This window comes from Amblyraja radiata, chromosome 22, assembly GCF_010909765.2.
Source record: "Amblyraja radiata isolate CabotCenter1 chromosome 22, sAmbRad1.1.pri, whole genome shotgun sequence".
Taxonomy (NCBI): domain Eukaryota; kingdom Metazoa; phylum Chordata; class Chondrichthyes; order Rajiformes; family Rajidae; genus Amblyraja; species Amblyraja radiata.
Window position 1 is genome coordinate 37,485,529 of NC_045977.1, and position 17,005 is coordinate 37,502,533.

The following is a 17,005-nucleotide window of genomic DNA, read 5'->3' on the forward strand; positions in this document are numbered from 1 at the left end:
GTTTTCATAATGGAGGACCAGAGAATGTAGGTTTAAGGTGAAGGGGAAAAGATTTAATAGGAATCTGAGGAATAACTTTTTCACACAAAGGGTGGAGGATGTATGGAACAAGTTGCCAGAGGAGCAGTCAGACAGGTGCATGGATAAGACGGGTTTGGAGGGATGAAGACCAAATGCTGGCAGGTGGGACTAGTGTAGTTGGGACATGTTGGCCGGTGTTGGCAGCTTGGGCCGAAGTTGCTGACTTATTCCAGTTTTTGCGTCTATCTTTATTTTAGAGATACAGCGTGGAATCGGGCCCTTCGGCCTACCGAGTCCGCACTGACCTGCGATTCCCGCACATTAACACACACAGGACAATTTGCACTTGCATCAAGCCAATTAACCTACAATTCTCTCTGTCTTTGGAGTGTGGGAGGAAACCAAAGGTCTCGGAGAAAACTCATGCGGTCAAGGGGAGAACGTACAGACAACACCCGTTGTCAGGATTGAACCCGGGTCTCTGGCACTGTAAGGCATCAACTCTACCACTACACCACCGAGTGTTTAGATCTGTATAAATAGAATGCCGCAATAAACTTACAGCTGAGAAGTTCTTATTCAGATCTGTGAAGTCATGGAATTGAAATTCTGACAAGAATCTTAAAAAGTTTTTGATGATCCATTCAAGGGTTCCCTTCGCGTTTTCGGCACAAGCGATGCCTACAGAACCTACAAGAAAAGAGCAAATGTCGTTCATAAGTTAATCTGTTCATAAGTGCTGGGAGCAGAATTTGGCCATTCAACCCATCAAGTCTACTCCGCCATTCAATCATGGCTGATCTATCTCTCCCTTCCAACCCCTGACACCCGTCCTAATCAAGAATCTGTCTATCTCTGCCATAAAAAATATCTGTTGATTTGGCCTCAACAGCCCTCTGTGGCAATGAATTCCACAGATTAACCAACCCTCCACATCTCCTTACTAAAGGAACGTCTATTAATTCTGAGGCTATGACCTTTGGTCCTAGACTCTCCCATCAGTGGAAACATCCCCTCCACAGTCACTCCACCCAGGCAAATGTAGTTGTGTTTATGATTCACTGACAGATTATTCACACATTTATAATACATGAACACTGGCCAGACCACATTTGGGGTATTAGTAAATTGTCCCAAGTGTGTAGGATGGTGTTAGCGTGTGGGGATCGATGGTCCGCAAGGAGGGCCAAAGTGCGTGCTTCCACGCTGTATCGCCGAACAAAAACTAAATTCCAACCATACACCAACATAATACTTTATTATTTAAAGCCTTTAGACTTTAAGCCCTTCCGCCCACCGAATCCGCACAGACCAGCAATCACCCCATACACAAACACTATCCTACACACTAGGGACAATGTACAATTAACCGACAAACCTATAGGTCTTTTGGAATGTGGGAGGAAACCAGGGCACCCAGATAAAACCCACGTGGTCCATATAGAGAGTATATGTAGTCAGGATCGAACCCCTGCCTCCGGCGATGTCATGCAGCAACTCTACCACTGCACCATCCAAGCATTCTTAGGCATAATTCTCGATGTAACTTAAAATACTGAATTGAATGGAGTGCTGTCAAGGGATGATTTGACTTACTCGGTGAAACAGTCATTGACAAAAATAAATAAATCAATACATTACCTGATAAACTGTGCTGGAAACTTAGGAAACGTTTACTGAAAGTGTAAATATCATGATTCTGTGCCAGGGTCAAATGTAGGTACACATTATCCAGTCCTTTCATTCTGTAGACATAAATCAAAATTATGATTTAAAAAAAAAAAATCAAAACTGCAAATCTGATATTTTTTAAATAAGCATCTCTTTCACTACCCTCTCCTATTGGGCAAATGGTACAGAAGTGTGAAAACGCACACCTCCAGATTCGGGGACAGTTTCTTCCCAACTGTTATCAGGCAACTGAATCATCCTACCACAACTTGAGCGGTCTTGAACTCCAATCTACCTCATGGGTGACCATTCGACTATCTTTAATCGGAGTTTACTGGCTTTATCTTGCACTAAACGTATTCACAATATTCTCTGTATCCTGTGTCTGTACACTGTGGACGGCTCGATTGTAATCATGTATTGTCTTTCCCCTGACTGGTTCGCATGCAACAAACATATTTCACTGTACCTCGGTAAATGTGTCAATAAATTGAACTAAAGTAAACTAAATAATGGAATAAAAGCCTATTGAGACGTCAATCAGCAAAGCCAATTCCAATATGAGGTGATCTTACTAGATGTAAATGAACTTTATTTATAACACGACCATTTCTAAATGATGTTTAGTTTAGACATACAGTGTGGAAACAGGCCATTTGGCCCACAGAGTCCACAATGATCAGCGATCCCCGGACACTAGGGCTATCCTACACACACTAGAGACAATGTACAATTTACAATGTTACCAAGCCAATTAACCTACAAACACGTTCGTCTTTTGATTGTGGGAGGAAACCGGAACATCCGGGGAAAACCCACCCAGTCACATGGACAACGCACAACTTCCGTACAGACAGCACCCGTAGTTAGGATCGAACCTGGGTCTCTGGCGCTGTAAGGCAGCAGCTCTACCACCGCGCTACTGTACTGCCCGACTCATCACACACACAAGCTCATTACATTGGTTTATACATGCTGTCATTACCAATTAACCCTGCACAATACAATACAATGCGATACAATAGAACTTTATTTATCCCAGGACGGAAATTGGTCTGCCAACAGTCAGAAAACACAAGATACGCGAAACATGAAATTAAAGTGACGATGTGGAAAGTTCAGGATTGGGGGTGTGCAAAGATTGATTGGGAGGGGAGGGGAGGGAAGGGGAGTCTGTCTACTTGGTGGAACTAGTCTGTTGCTGAAGGTGCTTCTCAGGTTGACCAGTGTGTGATGGAGGTGGTGAGCTGTACTGTCCAAGATATGGATTATATACTCACATTGCCTGGTAGGATTCACAGGATATATCCGTGGGTATCAACTCCAACAACTTGTAGTCAATTGCAGGCAGCAGCAGATGCAGTCTGTCCTGGAACCACTCAGCAAAATCTGCACCATTAAATCTTGTAAAATACGATCTGAGCTGCGATATAATCCCTGTCAATATTGCCCGACTTGTTGAGAATGGTTGAATGGCAGTAATGTTCCTCTGAAATGGAAGGTAGAATGACATTGATAGTTTGCCGACCAGTAGCAATTTCCATTAAAGTGAAGTGTAGCGAGTGTATATTCTCCACTTTGCCTTTTACTGAACAGTTGCTTTTCATTCCATTTACTTTACCTTCATAACACCTTGCAGTCTGACTTATTGTTAGGCAATGAATTTAGAATTCTACATTCACATAAAAAAAATCATCCTACATTTATTTTTTTATGCATATTAATGAAAGCAACATTCTAGCATGTTCACCCCAAATTTGCAGTGATTTGTTATTTGTCTTTTCTCTGAAGATAGACACAAAATGCTGGAGTAACTCAGCGGGACCGGCAGCATCTCTGGAGAGAAGGAATGGGTGACATTTTGGGTCGAGACCATTCTTCTTCAGTCCTTTCTCTAACAGTTAACAAAATTTCAATAAACCTTAAAAGGACACAAAGTGCTGTTCTGAAGTCTGAAGAAGTGTCTTGACCCGAGAAGTCACGTATCCATGTTCTCCAGTTCTGCTGCCTGACCCGCTGAGTTACTCCAGCACTTTGTGTCCTTTTGAGTAAACCAGCATCTGCAGTTCCTTACGTCCAAAATAAACTATAGTTTGCAGATCAAGAATCAAAAATTACATTTGTGATGTAGAGGAGCATATTGCGTCTTTCTCTGTTGCTCTTGACTCAGTTATTAGTCCACAAAATGTAATTACCAACACAATCTTGACTTTGCATAGCAGTGTATGTTTTGTGGTCATAATCAACTATTTTAATTTTCTCTTTGTTACCACTTTGACTCCATAATTGGGATGGTTTGCAAAGTTACAAATGTGTTTCCAAACTTTTCTTGGCTATTATTTTAGTGATCTTCTGAGAAAAAAAGGAGTATGGAGTCCTACAGCATGGAAACAGGCCCTTCGGCTCAACTTGCCCACACCAACCAACATGTCCCATCTACACTAGTCCCACCTGCCTGCATTTGGTCCAAATTCCTTGAAGTCTGTCCTATCCATGTACCTGTCTAAATGTTTCTTAAATGTTGCAATAGTACCATCATTGGTACTCCCTCATTGGTGACCCTCGGACTATAATAATAATAATAATAATAATGGATGGGATTTATATAGCGCCTTTCTAGATACTCAAGGCGCTTTACATCGCATTATTCATTCACTCCTCAGTCACACTCGGTGGTGGTGAGCTACTTCTGTAGTCACAGCTGCCCTGGGGCAGACTGACGGAAGCGTGGCTGCTAATCTGCACCTACGGCCCCTCCGGCTCATTGCTGGCCTTACTTTGCACTAAACGTTATTCCCTTATCGTGTATCTATATTACTGTAAATGGCTCGATTGTAATCATGTATTGTCTTTTCGCTGACTAGACTGGATAGCATGCAACAAAAGCTTTTCACTGTACCTCGGTACACATGACAATAAACTAAACTGAACTCAAACTACACCATGGTTAATGTGGAGGGTAAAACCAGACAAAGGCGATGGGGAAGGTTACTTACCACTCTCGTGTCGTTGATAAATTGGGTAACATATCCGATCAAGTCACCGTAGGTTCTATTTCTCAGGATGTCAATGATCTGGTTGATGCGTGAAGTATGATTCAATGATTCCACAGTCAGTCCAGAGAGTTCTGGTATGCTGAGCAGATCCAATATTTCGAACTACAGAAACCAAAAGATTGTATCAAAACTATGACATTTTAAAGCTGACTGAAAATAAAATAAACTCTAGGGAAATCAAACTCTCGGTCTAATTTCTGCCTAAAATCTGTTCAGGAAAGACGCAAAATGATTTATAATGTTTAACAAGGAACTGCAGATGCTAGAAAAAAATCGAAGGTAGACAAAAATGCTGGAGAAACTCAGCGGATGAGGCAACATCTATGGAGCGAAGGAAATATTTCGGGTAAAGATATGAAGGAGGCATATCCCTTTCAATTTCTCTCTTTTTTTCCTTTTCTCTTTCTCTTTCCTCTATTCTTCTTCTTTCTGCTTATTTCACATCACCTTCTTCTTTCCTTTTTCAAGCTATATAATATTCTCTATCTCTATATTTCTTGCTTTTCTTAGTCTTTTTTTTTCTACTATTAAATTTAAAACAAGAAGTTGTACATGAAATGTAATATGTTATTTATGTCTTATATTATTGTACATCACTTCTAATAAAAATATTTTAAAAAAATAAAAAAGCGTTGCCTATTTCCTTCGCTCCATAGATGCTGCATCACCAGCTGAGTTTCTCCAGCATTTTTGTCTACCAAATGATATTTAACCCCCTTTTTAATCAAATACAACTGCATCTAATTTTCTACTCTTTGGTTCAGTCTCTGCTTTTCCCTCAATAAAGGACGCAAAGTGCGGATCAGGCAGCATCCCTGGAGAACATGGGTAGGTGACATTGTGTCGGGACCCTTCTTCAGACAATCTTAAAGAGGGTCCTGACCCAAAACATCACCTATCCATGTAGGCAAGCAGATGGAACAACCGTCCCAACACTAAACATCGCCTATCTGTGTTCTCCAGCAATGCTCCCGACCCACAGAGTTACTTCAGCATTTTGTGTCTTTCCTTGGTAAGCCAGCTTCTGTAGTTCCTTCTTCCTACCAAAATCTACCTAGTTTGTGTTGAGGAATAAAGAAATTACCAGATAATATTGTGTGTTTATAAATGGCATGTCTGAGAAGGTGATTTCTGCCACGAATTTCAGGAAGTTTTTTTGTAACCAGTCACGAAGTCCAGTTGTGTTATCAGTACAGGGAACTGATCCAATTCCTGCAGAACAAAGATTGGCACAGTTAGTCAGACAAGTCTGGACAACAGACACTAATATTTGTCTGACAATTATTATACCAAGGTGCACAGATAGAGCCCTCTCCTTTCTTTCTCCCCCCCCCTCCCCCACTGGGATCTACAGGAGTTGCTGCTTCAGAAAGGCAGCCAGCATCATCAGAGACCCACACCACCCTTGCCACACTCTCATTCACTCCTGCCATCGGGAAGAATATATAGGACACCCTACAGCTATCAGGCTATTAAAAACTACAACCTCCATATAAGCAGACTTGCAAGCATTGATTTTGTCTTTATGCTCCAAGTGTGTGTGTATGTGTGTGTGTGTGTGTGTGTCTCTACATAAATATAGTAAATGTGTGTGTTGCATACTCTACTTACTTCTTGTGTGTCAGTGTGTATATAAATGTGTAGGAGTTTTATATATAAGTGTGTGTGTGTGTCTTTTATATTTTATACTGAACGTCTTTTTGTTTATTTTATAGTTTACAATGTTTACATATTGTGTTGTGCTACTGCAAGAATTTCATTGTTCTGTTTGGGACATATGACAATGCAAAACTCTGGACTCTCTCGACTCCAAAATGAACTAAAACATGAATGAGAGACTAATAGAACCACCGATGCACATGAATAATGGATTCTCTGCTCTGTCATTGAGGAGTATAGAATATTTGTTCAAAAGAAAAGAAAATATGTAAAAGTAACCTTGCATTACAGCTATTGAAATGTCAATCTTACAGTATGCAAGCACCTGCCCACAACACCCTTTTACACATAAAATATTTCATTATCTATTCCACAATAATGTGACTTTAATGAGCTTTTCAATTATGTATTGGAAGAAGAGTAAAAAGAAAATAGTCACATCATCCAAAATGCTCATTCATTACCATGTGAGTCAGATTGCAAATTCAAAAAAGTTCTACTAAAGTTGTAAACATCATTGAGTTGTGACTTCGATAAATTTGGGTACAAATTATCCAGGCCTTGGATTCTGTAAAGACAAAGAAAGACCACTTTAAGCCAGTTGTCATCATAATCAGACATTCAATTTTGTATAGAGCGGGAGGAATCAGCCAATATATTTAGTTTAGAGATGCAGCGTGGAAACAGGCCCTTCGGCCCACAGAGTCCATGCCAACCATCGATCACCCTGTTCACACTAGCCCAATGTTATCCCACTTTCACATCCTGTACACCGAGGGCAATTTACAGATTGTGGGAGGAAACCAGAGCAGGCGGAGAAAATCCATGTGGTTACAGGGAGAACGTACACACTCCACACAGACAGCTCCAGTAGTTAGGATCGAACCCAGGTCTCTGGCGCTGTGATGCGGCGGCTCAACAACTGCCGCCTGATTTACTTAGAACCTGAACATCTTATTAAGTCTTAGATGACACCAGGAATCTACATCTAACCTCGTGCAAGATTGTTTGGGGATAATTTCAACCATGCCCTGATGTAAAATAGCAATAGCTCATTTTTTCCATTAATGTATATGGAAATAAGAAATAAATCATAGAGGCAGGCATAAAAGATACTCAAACTAATCTGATATGTCATTGGATTCGATTTCAGGTCAAGCCTGCTTTTGCTAGCATCTCGTATATTTGATTTCCCCTCTAGATGAATAATCTACTAATCTCAGTTTTCAATGTATTCAATAACTGAGCAACTACAGCACTCATGAGGTACGAGGGTTGAAGATTTATTTTCATATTTGTACGGAAATTGTTCCTTCTTGCAGTCCTAATGCCAACCTCTCTGACACACTGATTGTGAGCCCCATAACTGAGGAAGGCTGTGCTGATGTTGGTGAGTGTCCGGAGGAAGTTTACAAGAATGATCTCAGGGATGATTGGGCTAACAGCTGATGAGCATTTGAAGGCACTGGGCCTGTACGCACTGGAGTTTAGAAAGATGAGGAGGGAACCTCATTGAAACTGAAAGACCTGGATAAAGTTGATGGGGAGAGGATGTTTCCACTAGAGGGAGAGTCTAAGACCACCTTTGGAAAGATGAGGAGGAATTTCTTTAGTCAGAGGGTGGTGAATCTGTGGAATTCATTGCCACAGACGGCTGTGGAGGCCATCAATGGATATTTTTAAGGCAGCGATTGCCAGATTCTTGATTAGTACGGTGTCAGGGGTTATGGGGAGAAAGGAGGAGAATGGGACTGAGAGGGAAAGATAGATCAGCCATGATTGAATGCGGAGTCGACTCGATGAGCAGAATGGTCTATTTCTGCTCCGTGCCATATGAATTTATGAACTTAAACACAGAATACTCACATTGCTCGGTAAGATTCACAGGATATGCTGGTGGGTATTGCTCCAAGATTGCTTCCTGTAATACTGGGCAACAACATAATTAAACTGTCCTGAAACCACTTTGCGAAGTCAGAAGCATTAAATGATGAAAACAAGGGTTGCAACAGCCGTATGATCCTGTGTAGCATCCGATCCCTCACTGTAGTGTTAGCAAAAGTTGTGATGTTCATCTGAATGAAAAAAATAAAAATTCTTTAACTATCGAGAGTTCACAATAGTATTTCTAGATAAAATAAAACTAAGCTGTGAACTGTTCAGAGTGCTCATTTCCTCCCAATCTCCCAACTCTGCTCCCAAGTTTTCTCATTTACCTATCTTTAGACTAAAGATACAGTGCGGAAACAGGCCCTTTGTCCCACCGAGTCCATGCCAACCAGCGATCACCTCGTGCACTAGCATTGTCCTACACATCAGGGATAATTTACATTTACAGGAGCCAATTAGCCTACAAACCTGTGCGTCTTTGGAATGTGGGAGGAAACCGGAGCACCCGGAGAAAACCCACACGATTACAGGAAGAACTTACAAACTCCGTACAGACAGCACCCTTAGTCAGGATCGAACCCGGGTCTCTGGCATTGTAAGGCAACAACTTATCAAGATAAGAAAGTAGGCGGCACAGTGGAGCAGCCGGAGAGTTGCTGCCTGACAGCATCAGAGACCCGGCACATCAAGATAAGAAAGAAATAAACTGAACAATTGGAAATGGCGCAGCTGGTAGAACCGCTGCCTCACTGTGCCAGAGACTTGGGGTCGATCCTGACCTTGGGTACTGTCTGTGTGGAATTTGCACGTTCTCACAAGTGACCAGATGGGTTTCATCCTGGTGTTTCAGTTTCGTTCCACATCCAAAACACGGGCAGGTTTATCGATTAATCGGCCTAATTATAATGTATGAATGGGAAAGGGGGACAGTGTGGAACTAGTGTGAACAGGTGGTCGATGGGCCAAAGGTTTCCATGCGCTATCTTTCAATCTTTCCAAAACTGTACAAGAAGGGACGGAGCCGGCTGTACTTTTTGAGAAGGCTCCGCTCCTTCAACGTGTGCAGTGAGATGCTGCAGATGTTCTACTAAGCGGTGGTAAGGCCGTGGATGGCAATAGGATTAACAAACTCATCAGGAAGGCTGACTACGTCTTAGGGGCAAAGTTGTATTCATAGGAGGTGGTCTTGGAGGGGAGGATGCTCCTCAAACTGCGGAGCATCTTGGACAATACATGACACACTGGTCAACCTGAGGAGGACCTTCAGCAACAGACTGCTTGCACCAAGTTGCAGTACAGAACGCCACAGGAGATTCTTTTTCCCTGTGGCTATCAAACTGTACAACTCCTCCCCCTTTCAGTCTGGGGTAGACAGACTCTCCCCCCCCCCCCCCCCCACCCCAATCTTTGCAATCTGAATGTCTTGACCGGAAACGTCAGCCATTCCTTCTTATTGCCTTGTCCCACTGAGTTACTCCAGCATTTTGTATCTATTTGCACATCCCCAATCCATTCCACTCATCACTTTAATTTAAGGTTCCGTGTATCTTGTGTTTTATGACTGTGGGCAGATCAATTTCCCTCCTGGGATGAAGAAAGTTCTATCGTATCGTTAAAAAAACAAAGCAAAAGGTCTTACCATGCGTGTATCGTAATTAAAATATGTGAAATAGGTATCTAGGTCGCTGAAGTTTCGATCGGTGAGGGTATCAAAGATCTGATCGATCCTGTCCGCGTTGAACCATGCTTGTGGGCTCACAGTCAACTCAGCAAGCAGTTGTGGAGTGAGGAGGTCCAACACTTCGAACTAATGAAAAAAAGTGTCTAGTTAAAAACACACGTTAAAAAATGATAACACGGAATGTTTTAATGAGAAACCCGCGTTCCCCCACAAGGCTACACTCGGGGTAGATAGAAACATAGAAAATAGGTGCAGGAGTAGGCCATTCGGCCCTTCGAGCCTGCACTGCCATTCGATATGATCATGGCTGATCATCCAACTCAGTATCCTGTACCTGCCTTCTCTCCATACCCCCTGATCCCTTTAGCCACAAGGGCCACATCTAACTCCCTCTTAAATATAGCCAATGAACTGGCCTCAATACCTTCTGTGGCAGAGAATTCCACAGATTCACCACTCTCTGTGTGAAAAATGATTTTCTCATCTCGGTCCTAAAAGACTTCCCTCTTATCCTTAAACTGTGACCCCTAGTTCTGGATGTCCCCAACATCGGGAATAATCTTCCTGCATCTAGCCTGTCCAACCCCTTAAGAATTTTGTAAGTTTCTATGAGATCCCCCCACAATCTTCTAAATTCTAGCGTGATGATGCCGCGGTTTCAATTACTTACCCCAGAAAAGTTTGGGTTCAGAGCGAAGAGGTCGCTTAAATTCAAGCCTTGCATGGATTTCAAAAAATTCTTCTCCACCCATTCACGGCTACCCGTCATGTTGCCTGCGCAGGCACTACCTGTAAGAGTCCAGAGGAACATCAGTTTCAGTTCAGTTTCGTTTATTGTCACGTGTACCGAGATAGAGTGAGGAGCTTTTTGTGGCGTGCTAACCAGTCAGCAGAAATACAATACATGATTACAATCAATCCACCATAGAGGTACATCAGGGAAAAACATTACGTGAAAGGTCAAGCTATGCAACGTACATGGTCAAAGCATTATAGGCACAGTTTAATTTAGTTTAGAGATACAGCGAGGAAACAGGCCCTTCGGCCCAACGAGTCCGTGCCGACCTGCAATCCCCTATCCTACACACTAGGGACAATTTACCAAAGCCAATTAACCTATAAACATGTTAGTCTTTGGAGTGTGGGAGAAATCGGAGCACCCGGAGATAAACCATGTAGAAAAACACAGGGACAACGTACAAACTACGTACAGACAGCACCCGTAGTCAGGATCAAATCCGGGTCTATGGTGCTGTAAGGCAGCAACTCTACAGCTGTGCCACTGCTGTAACATCTATGCCTGAGATGGCATTAAGGACCTATTGCTGAGATGGGAGAACCTTTGAATAACAATGGTACATAATTGGAAGTGTGCACCAGATGAGATGTTTCTTACTGCATTAAAGGACAGCACAGTGGCGCAGCTGTAGATTTGCTGCCTTTCAGTGCCACAGACCACGGTCTGATCCTGACTGCGAGTGCTGTCTGTACGCAGTTTGTACATTCTCCCTGTGATCGTATGGGTTTCCTTCCGGGTGCTCCAGTTTCCTCCCATGCTCCAAAGACGCACAGGTCCCTCCACACTGGATCCATCACTCAATAAACCAGTACTTCATTGGGATGTGGGAGGAAACCGGAGCGCCCGGAGGAAACCCACACGATCACAGGGTGAACGTGCAAACTCAACACAGACAGCACCGGAGATCAGAATCTACCAGCTGTGCCATTGTGCTGTTATAATAAATCGCTCCAGGAGTGGAGGCGAGTGGGTGGAGTGGAAGGAGGAAGGGGCGGTGCGGTGTTGAGTGGAAGGAAGGTTTATGGGAATGTTGGAAGACATAATGGAGTTAGTGCAGAAGTAGTGTGTATGGGTGCAAGAAACGTGTCATGAACTGTAAGTTACATAGACCTTGTGCTACATAGTTCTATAACAGAACGATGTACAGTACTTGTACAATCCTACCACAACTAGAGATCAGTCCTGAACTACTATCTATCTCATTGGAGACCCTCAGACTATCTTTGAACGGACTTTACTGGCTTTATCTTGCACGAAACGTTATTCCTTTATCATGTATCTGTACACTGTGAATGGCTCGGTTTCAATCATGTATGGTCTTTCCGCTGACAGGTTAGCATGCAACAAAAGTATTTCACTCTGCCTCGGTATGCGTGACAATAAAATAAACTTAACTTGTAGGCTGTCGTGACATTCTGAAGGTAATGAAAAGTAGCTGACACTCAACATGTTGCCGTGGATACTCAGTACAATCACACAAACATCGATAGATTTTTAAATATTAAGGAATTCGAGGGACACGGGATTAGTAAAGGAATTTGACACTCGGGCAAAAGATCTTATCTTATAATCTTATTGAATGGAGGAGCAGGGTTTAGGAGTTTAACAGCCCAATCTGTTTTGTACTTAATATTCTTACATTAAATCCAAAGTATAATACTTCTCGAAGACAGAAATAGAAGTTATAATAGAAACAAAGTGCACAAAATTACCTGATGAATTGAGTTGGGAGGTCAGGATGTTTTTACTGAAGTTGAACAATTCTGAAAACTGGAACGATTTTAAGCTTAACAAGACGGTGTCAAATCCTTTCAGTCTGTGGGGGAAAACAGTAAATACATATTTTAATCATCTCACTCTGATCGAGAATAATTGATGATATCGGGCAAGAGAACGTTGGATTTCACCTTACACGTCCACATCTCTCGCTTCCCTCTCCCCCCGACTCTCAGTCTGAAGAAGGGCCTCAACCCAAAACATCACTTATTTTCCTTCTATCCAGAGATGCTGCCTGTCCTGCTGAGTTACTTCAGCATTTTGTGTCTATCTTTGGATTTATTGACAGGCATATTTAATTGATGTGGTATTTTTGGAAGGACTGTTGTACGGTTTTTGGCAGGTAACTTGGAAGGTTAATTTTCCCCAGGGTTTTTGGAAAAGAAAATCTTGCTCATCCACACTGCGCGTGTGACCACATTGTACATGTACTTTCTTGGCACATCCCAGACGAACATAAAAGGGTGCAGTGACATCTACAAGAAGAACATGACACATTCTACCTACGTCAATGGGACCAGGCAGACTTGATCCAGATACCCAGGAATTAACAAACATTTACCCGAGCATGCACAAGAGAAATAAGGGTTCGTGCATGAACAAACTGGAAGAATGTATTTAGAGAGAGACGGAGAGATGAAGTCACATATTTGCCAAGATATAACCATGTAAATTCTTCTCTGACCCCACAGAACTGTAAAATTCATAGGAAGGGCAGTAGAGTTGCTGCCTTACAGCGCTTGCAGTGCCAGAGACCAGTGTTCGATCCCGACTACAGGTGCTGTTTGTACATTCTCCCTGTGACCGTGGGTTTTCTCCAAGATCTTCGGTTTTCTCCCACATTCCAAAGACGTACAGGTTTGTAGGTTAATTGGCCTGCTGTATGTGCAAATTGTCCCTAGTTTGCGTAAGGTAGTGTTAATGTGCTGTATCTCTAAACTAAACTAAAGATAGACCCAAAACCTGGAATAACTCTGCGGGTCAGGCAGCATCTTTGGAGAAAAGGAATAGGTGATGTTTTGGGTCCAAACCCTTCTAAAGACTGAGAATCAGGGTGGAAGGAAACTAGAGGTGTGAAAAGGTACAGAACCATTTGTAATGTCTGACACCATGTAACGTCTGTCGCGCGGGTGGGTGGGCTTCCCCTCGCGGAAGCTACAATCGGCCGGCCCTCCGAACGGGGCTTTTAGACCTGCTGGGTGAGTGTGAGGAGCTGCGGGACGTGGTGGAGGCTGATCGGCTCTGAGCCCTCCGCTGTTTTCGAAGCGAGGCGAGGCTGCGCGTTTACTCTTCGGGCTGCCACACCTGTGTTTCTTGCTCTTCTTCTTGCTTCTTTCGTCTTGCTCTTTGACTTGGACTATGACCTGCTTTTTGTTTTTGAACATTTTTTTCTCTCTTTCCTTTGACCGAGAATTTGGACTGGTTGACCGCCCTCGGCTCAGAGCGTTCTTCTTTCTCGGCCCGCAGTCGCTCATTCTCATTCTTCTTGCATGGAGAGTGGTCCCGGTGGCTTGAGTCCCTCCATCCCACTTCTGACACCATGTAATGTCTTCTGTAAGACTCTGTTGTGACTAGCACAATGAATACATGTCCAACATCTCGTAGGAAGAGTTTATTTCCAACCACTAACCAAAACTCAGTCACAAGGCACTGGCCAACTCGCCAGCTTGTACTCCTGGCCTCCAGGGGGCGCTGGCATTTACATTACATCTCCCCTTCAACTTTATTTACATTACACAAATCACAGCCGGCACAGATGACTCAAGAAAGGTGGAGCCCACAATGGTCCATTGTTGGCTATGGGAGAGGTGATAATGAAGGGATACAAACAGTGAAACTAGCAAGACGACTAGGGTGGGAGAGAGGGGGAGGGCAAGGATTACTTGAAATTTATGATATCAACATTCATACCGCTGGGTTGTAAGCTGCCCAGGCGAAAGATGAGGTTCATTTAGTTTGAACCAGTGAAAAATCACGACAGCAAGAACTGAGCCTCCAAAAAGTCCAGCTAAATGGTCAAATACCATGAGATCAACATCTTAACCATCCAAAAAATACCAAGAGCTACAACAATCTTTAACAACGGAGCACACAGTCATTATTGCACCAAAGTGTCAGGTGAGAAACTGCACTCGGGTGCAGTGCTTGTATCCATATCTCTTTGTCTCGTACACAAGTGTTTAGGGGGAATATTGCAAGTTGTCTCTGACCTTGCATCCATTCTCATTAGAATCATAAATCAGCAAGTGGGAAAATGGTTCATACTATTGGAACAAGCCCGCTTGTAAGCTGCCAAGACTGCATCCTTGGGTTACTAGAAACAAGGAACTGCAGATGCTGGTTGATAAAAAACACAAAGCGCTAGAGTAACAGAGGGGATGGCACAGTGGAGCAGCGGTAGAGTTGCTGCCTTACAGTGCCAGAGGCCCGGGTTCGATCCCGACTACAGATGCTGCCTGTATTGAGTTTGCATGTTCTCCCCCCTGTGTCTGTGTGGGTTTTCTCCAGGTACACAGGTTTCTGCCCACACTCTGCCCAAAGGTACAAGTTTGTATGTTAATTACCTTCTGTAAATTTAATTATCCCCAGTGTGAAGGATAGTGTTAGTGTGCATAGATCGCTGTTCGGCACGGACTCTCTAGGGTCTAAACTCAGTGGCTCAGGCAGCATCTTTGGAAAACATGGATAGGTGACATTTCGGGTCTGGAGAAGATCTTGACCAGAAACGTCATCGATCCGTATTCTCCAGAGATGCCACCTGTTCCACTGAGTTACTCTAGTATTTAGTGTCTTTCCTTCAGTTACACAGAAATCGGACTGAGATTTTGAAGTCGATTTTACACTTTATTTTAAATAATAATAAATGTGTTTTTATGCAATCTATAACCAAATTTGCAGTTGGTAATTTTGCATAATTGATTGATTCTTTAGTGTGATGTGTGCTTGGTGCAGTGAGATTCTTGGTTTGCACACAGTACGGGTATGCAAGAGTGGCCACGTAAAGGGTGCCAAAAAAGTTACAAAAGTATTCAATAATGACTGATCTATGGAAAAAAAGACACAAAGTGCTGGAGTAACTCAGCTGGTCAAGGCAGCATCTCTGGAGAACATGGATAGATGACATTTCGGGTCGGGAAATGTCTTTTGTTAAGATCAGCATTTGCAGTTCCTAGTATCTACATCTAAATAAAGTTTGGATCTGCCTTTTGACTAGAAATATTCAGTAAACTCAGTACTCACATGGCTTGATAAGATTCACATGTTATGTTGGTCGGTATGGTGGTCAGCTCAGGCCCTGTTATAGCAGGTAACACTTGCGGTAGCTTGACTTGAAACCATTGGGAAAAGTTAAGTGGGGTGAACACTGGAAACAAGGGTTTCAGAGAGCCGATGATACTGGTGAGCAATACCTCCTTCACCGTCTCATTTTGAACGACAGCTGTACTGACCTGAAAGAGAGAGGAAAACACATGAAAAGTAAGTCTGAAGAAGGGTCCCGACCCGAAACGTCAGCCTTCCACGCTCTCCAGAGATGCTGCCAGGTCTGCTGGGTTACTCCAGCACTGTGTTTTGCTCAAGATTCCTGTATCTCTAGTTCCTTGTGGCAGCACTTCATCAGCGTTTAGGCCAGATGCTGAATTGTTTCCAAGTTATTGTTTCCAATTACTTTAGTTTAGTTTAGAGATGCAGCGTGTAAAATAGTCCGCGCCGACCAGCAATCACCCATACCCTGGTCTATCCGAAGCAATAAGGATATATTTATTTTTTTCCAGAAGCCAATTTACCAATTAGGGGCAGCACAGTGGCGTAGCGGTAGAGTTGCTGCCTTACAGCGCCAGGGACCCAGGTTTGATCTTGACTACAGGTTCGTGTCTGTACGGAGTTTGTACCTTCTCCCCGTGACCTGCGTGGGTTTTCTCCAAGATCTTCGGTTTCCACCCACACTCCAAAAACGTACAGGTTTGTAGGTTAATTGGCTTGGTATAAATGTAAAAATTGTCCCTAGTATGTGTCGAATAGTGTTAGTGTGCGGAGATCATTGGTCGGTGCGGACTCGGTGGGCCGAAGGGCCAGTTTCCGCACTGTATCTCTCATCTAAACCTACAAACCTGCACGTCTTTGGAGTGTGGGAGGAAACTGAAGCACCTAAATAAACCAACGCAGGTCATGGCGAGAACATAAAACTCCGTACAGATGAGATCCATAGTCAGGATCGAACCCGGGTCTCTGACGCTGTAAGGCAGCAACTCTACAGCAGCGCCACCATGCCACCCCTAATTATGTCTAACGAACATTTGGCGACTCCATTATCAAAGATACATTTAAAAAAAGACTGTCCTTGTAAAGGTGAAAATTTATTAACAAAAATATTGCCCAGCTCCATTCATCCCTAACTTAGAAACATAGAAAATATGTGCAGGAGTAGGCCATTCGGCCCTCCGAGCCAGCACC

The 17,005-nt window shown here is 43.1% G+C and overlaps 1 protein-coding gene across 1 annotated transcript in view; it reads right to left on the bottom strand.

The window, feature by feature from the left end:
• The window catches only part of LOC116985444, a 38,447-nt gene that overhangs the window by 611 nt on the left and 20,831 nt on the right, over positions 1 to 17,005 (bottom strand). The window contains exons 11-21 of the mRNA XM_033040234.1: positions 15,794 to 16,002; positions 12,490 to 12,593; positions 10,649 to 10,767; positions 9,937 to 10,104; positions 8,274 to 8,482; positions 6,872 to 6,975; positions 5,833 to 5,960; positions 4,689 to 4,850; positions 2,973 to 3,181; positions 1,663 to 1,766; positions 584 to 711 (exon numbers count right to left, since the gene is read on the bottom strand). Of these exons, the coding sequence (XP_032896125.1) occupies positions 584 to 711; positions 1,663 to 1,766; positions 2,973 to 3,181; positions 4,689 to 4,850; positions 5,833 to 5,960; positions 6,872 to 6,975; positions 8,274 to 8,482; positions 9,937 to 10,104; positions 10,649 to 10,767; positions 12,490 to 12,593; positions 15,794 to 16,002 (1,644 nt within the window). The remainder of the gene's footprint in view (positions 1 to 583; positions 712 to 1,662; positions 1,767 to 2,972; positions 3,182 to 4,688; positions 4,851 to 5,832; positions 5,961 to 6,871; positions 6,976 to 8,273; positions 8,483 to 9,936; positions 10,105 to 10,648; positions 10,768 to 12,489; positions 12,594 to 15,793; positions 16,003 to 17,005) is intronic.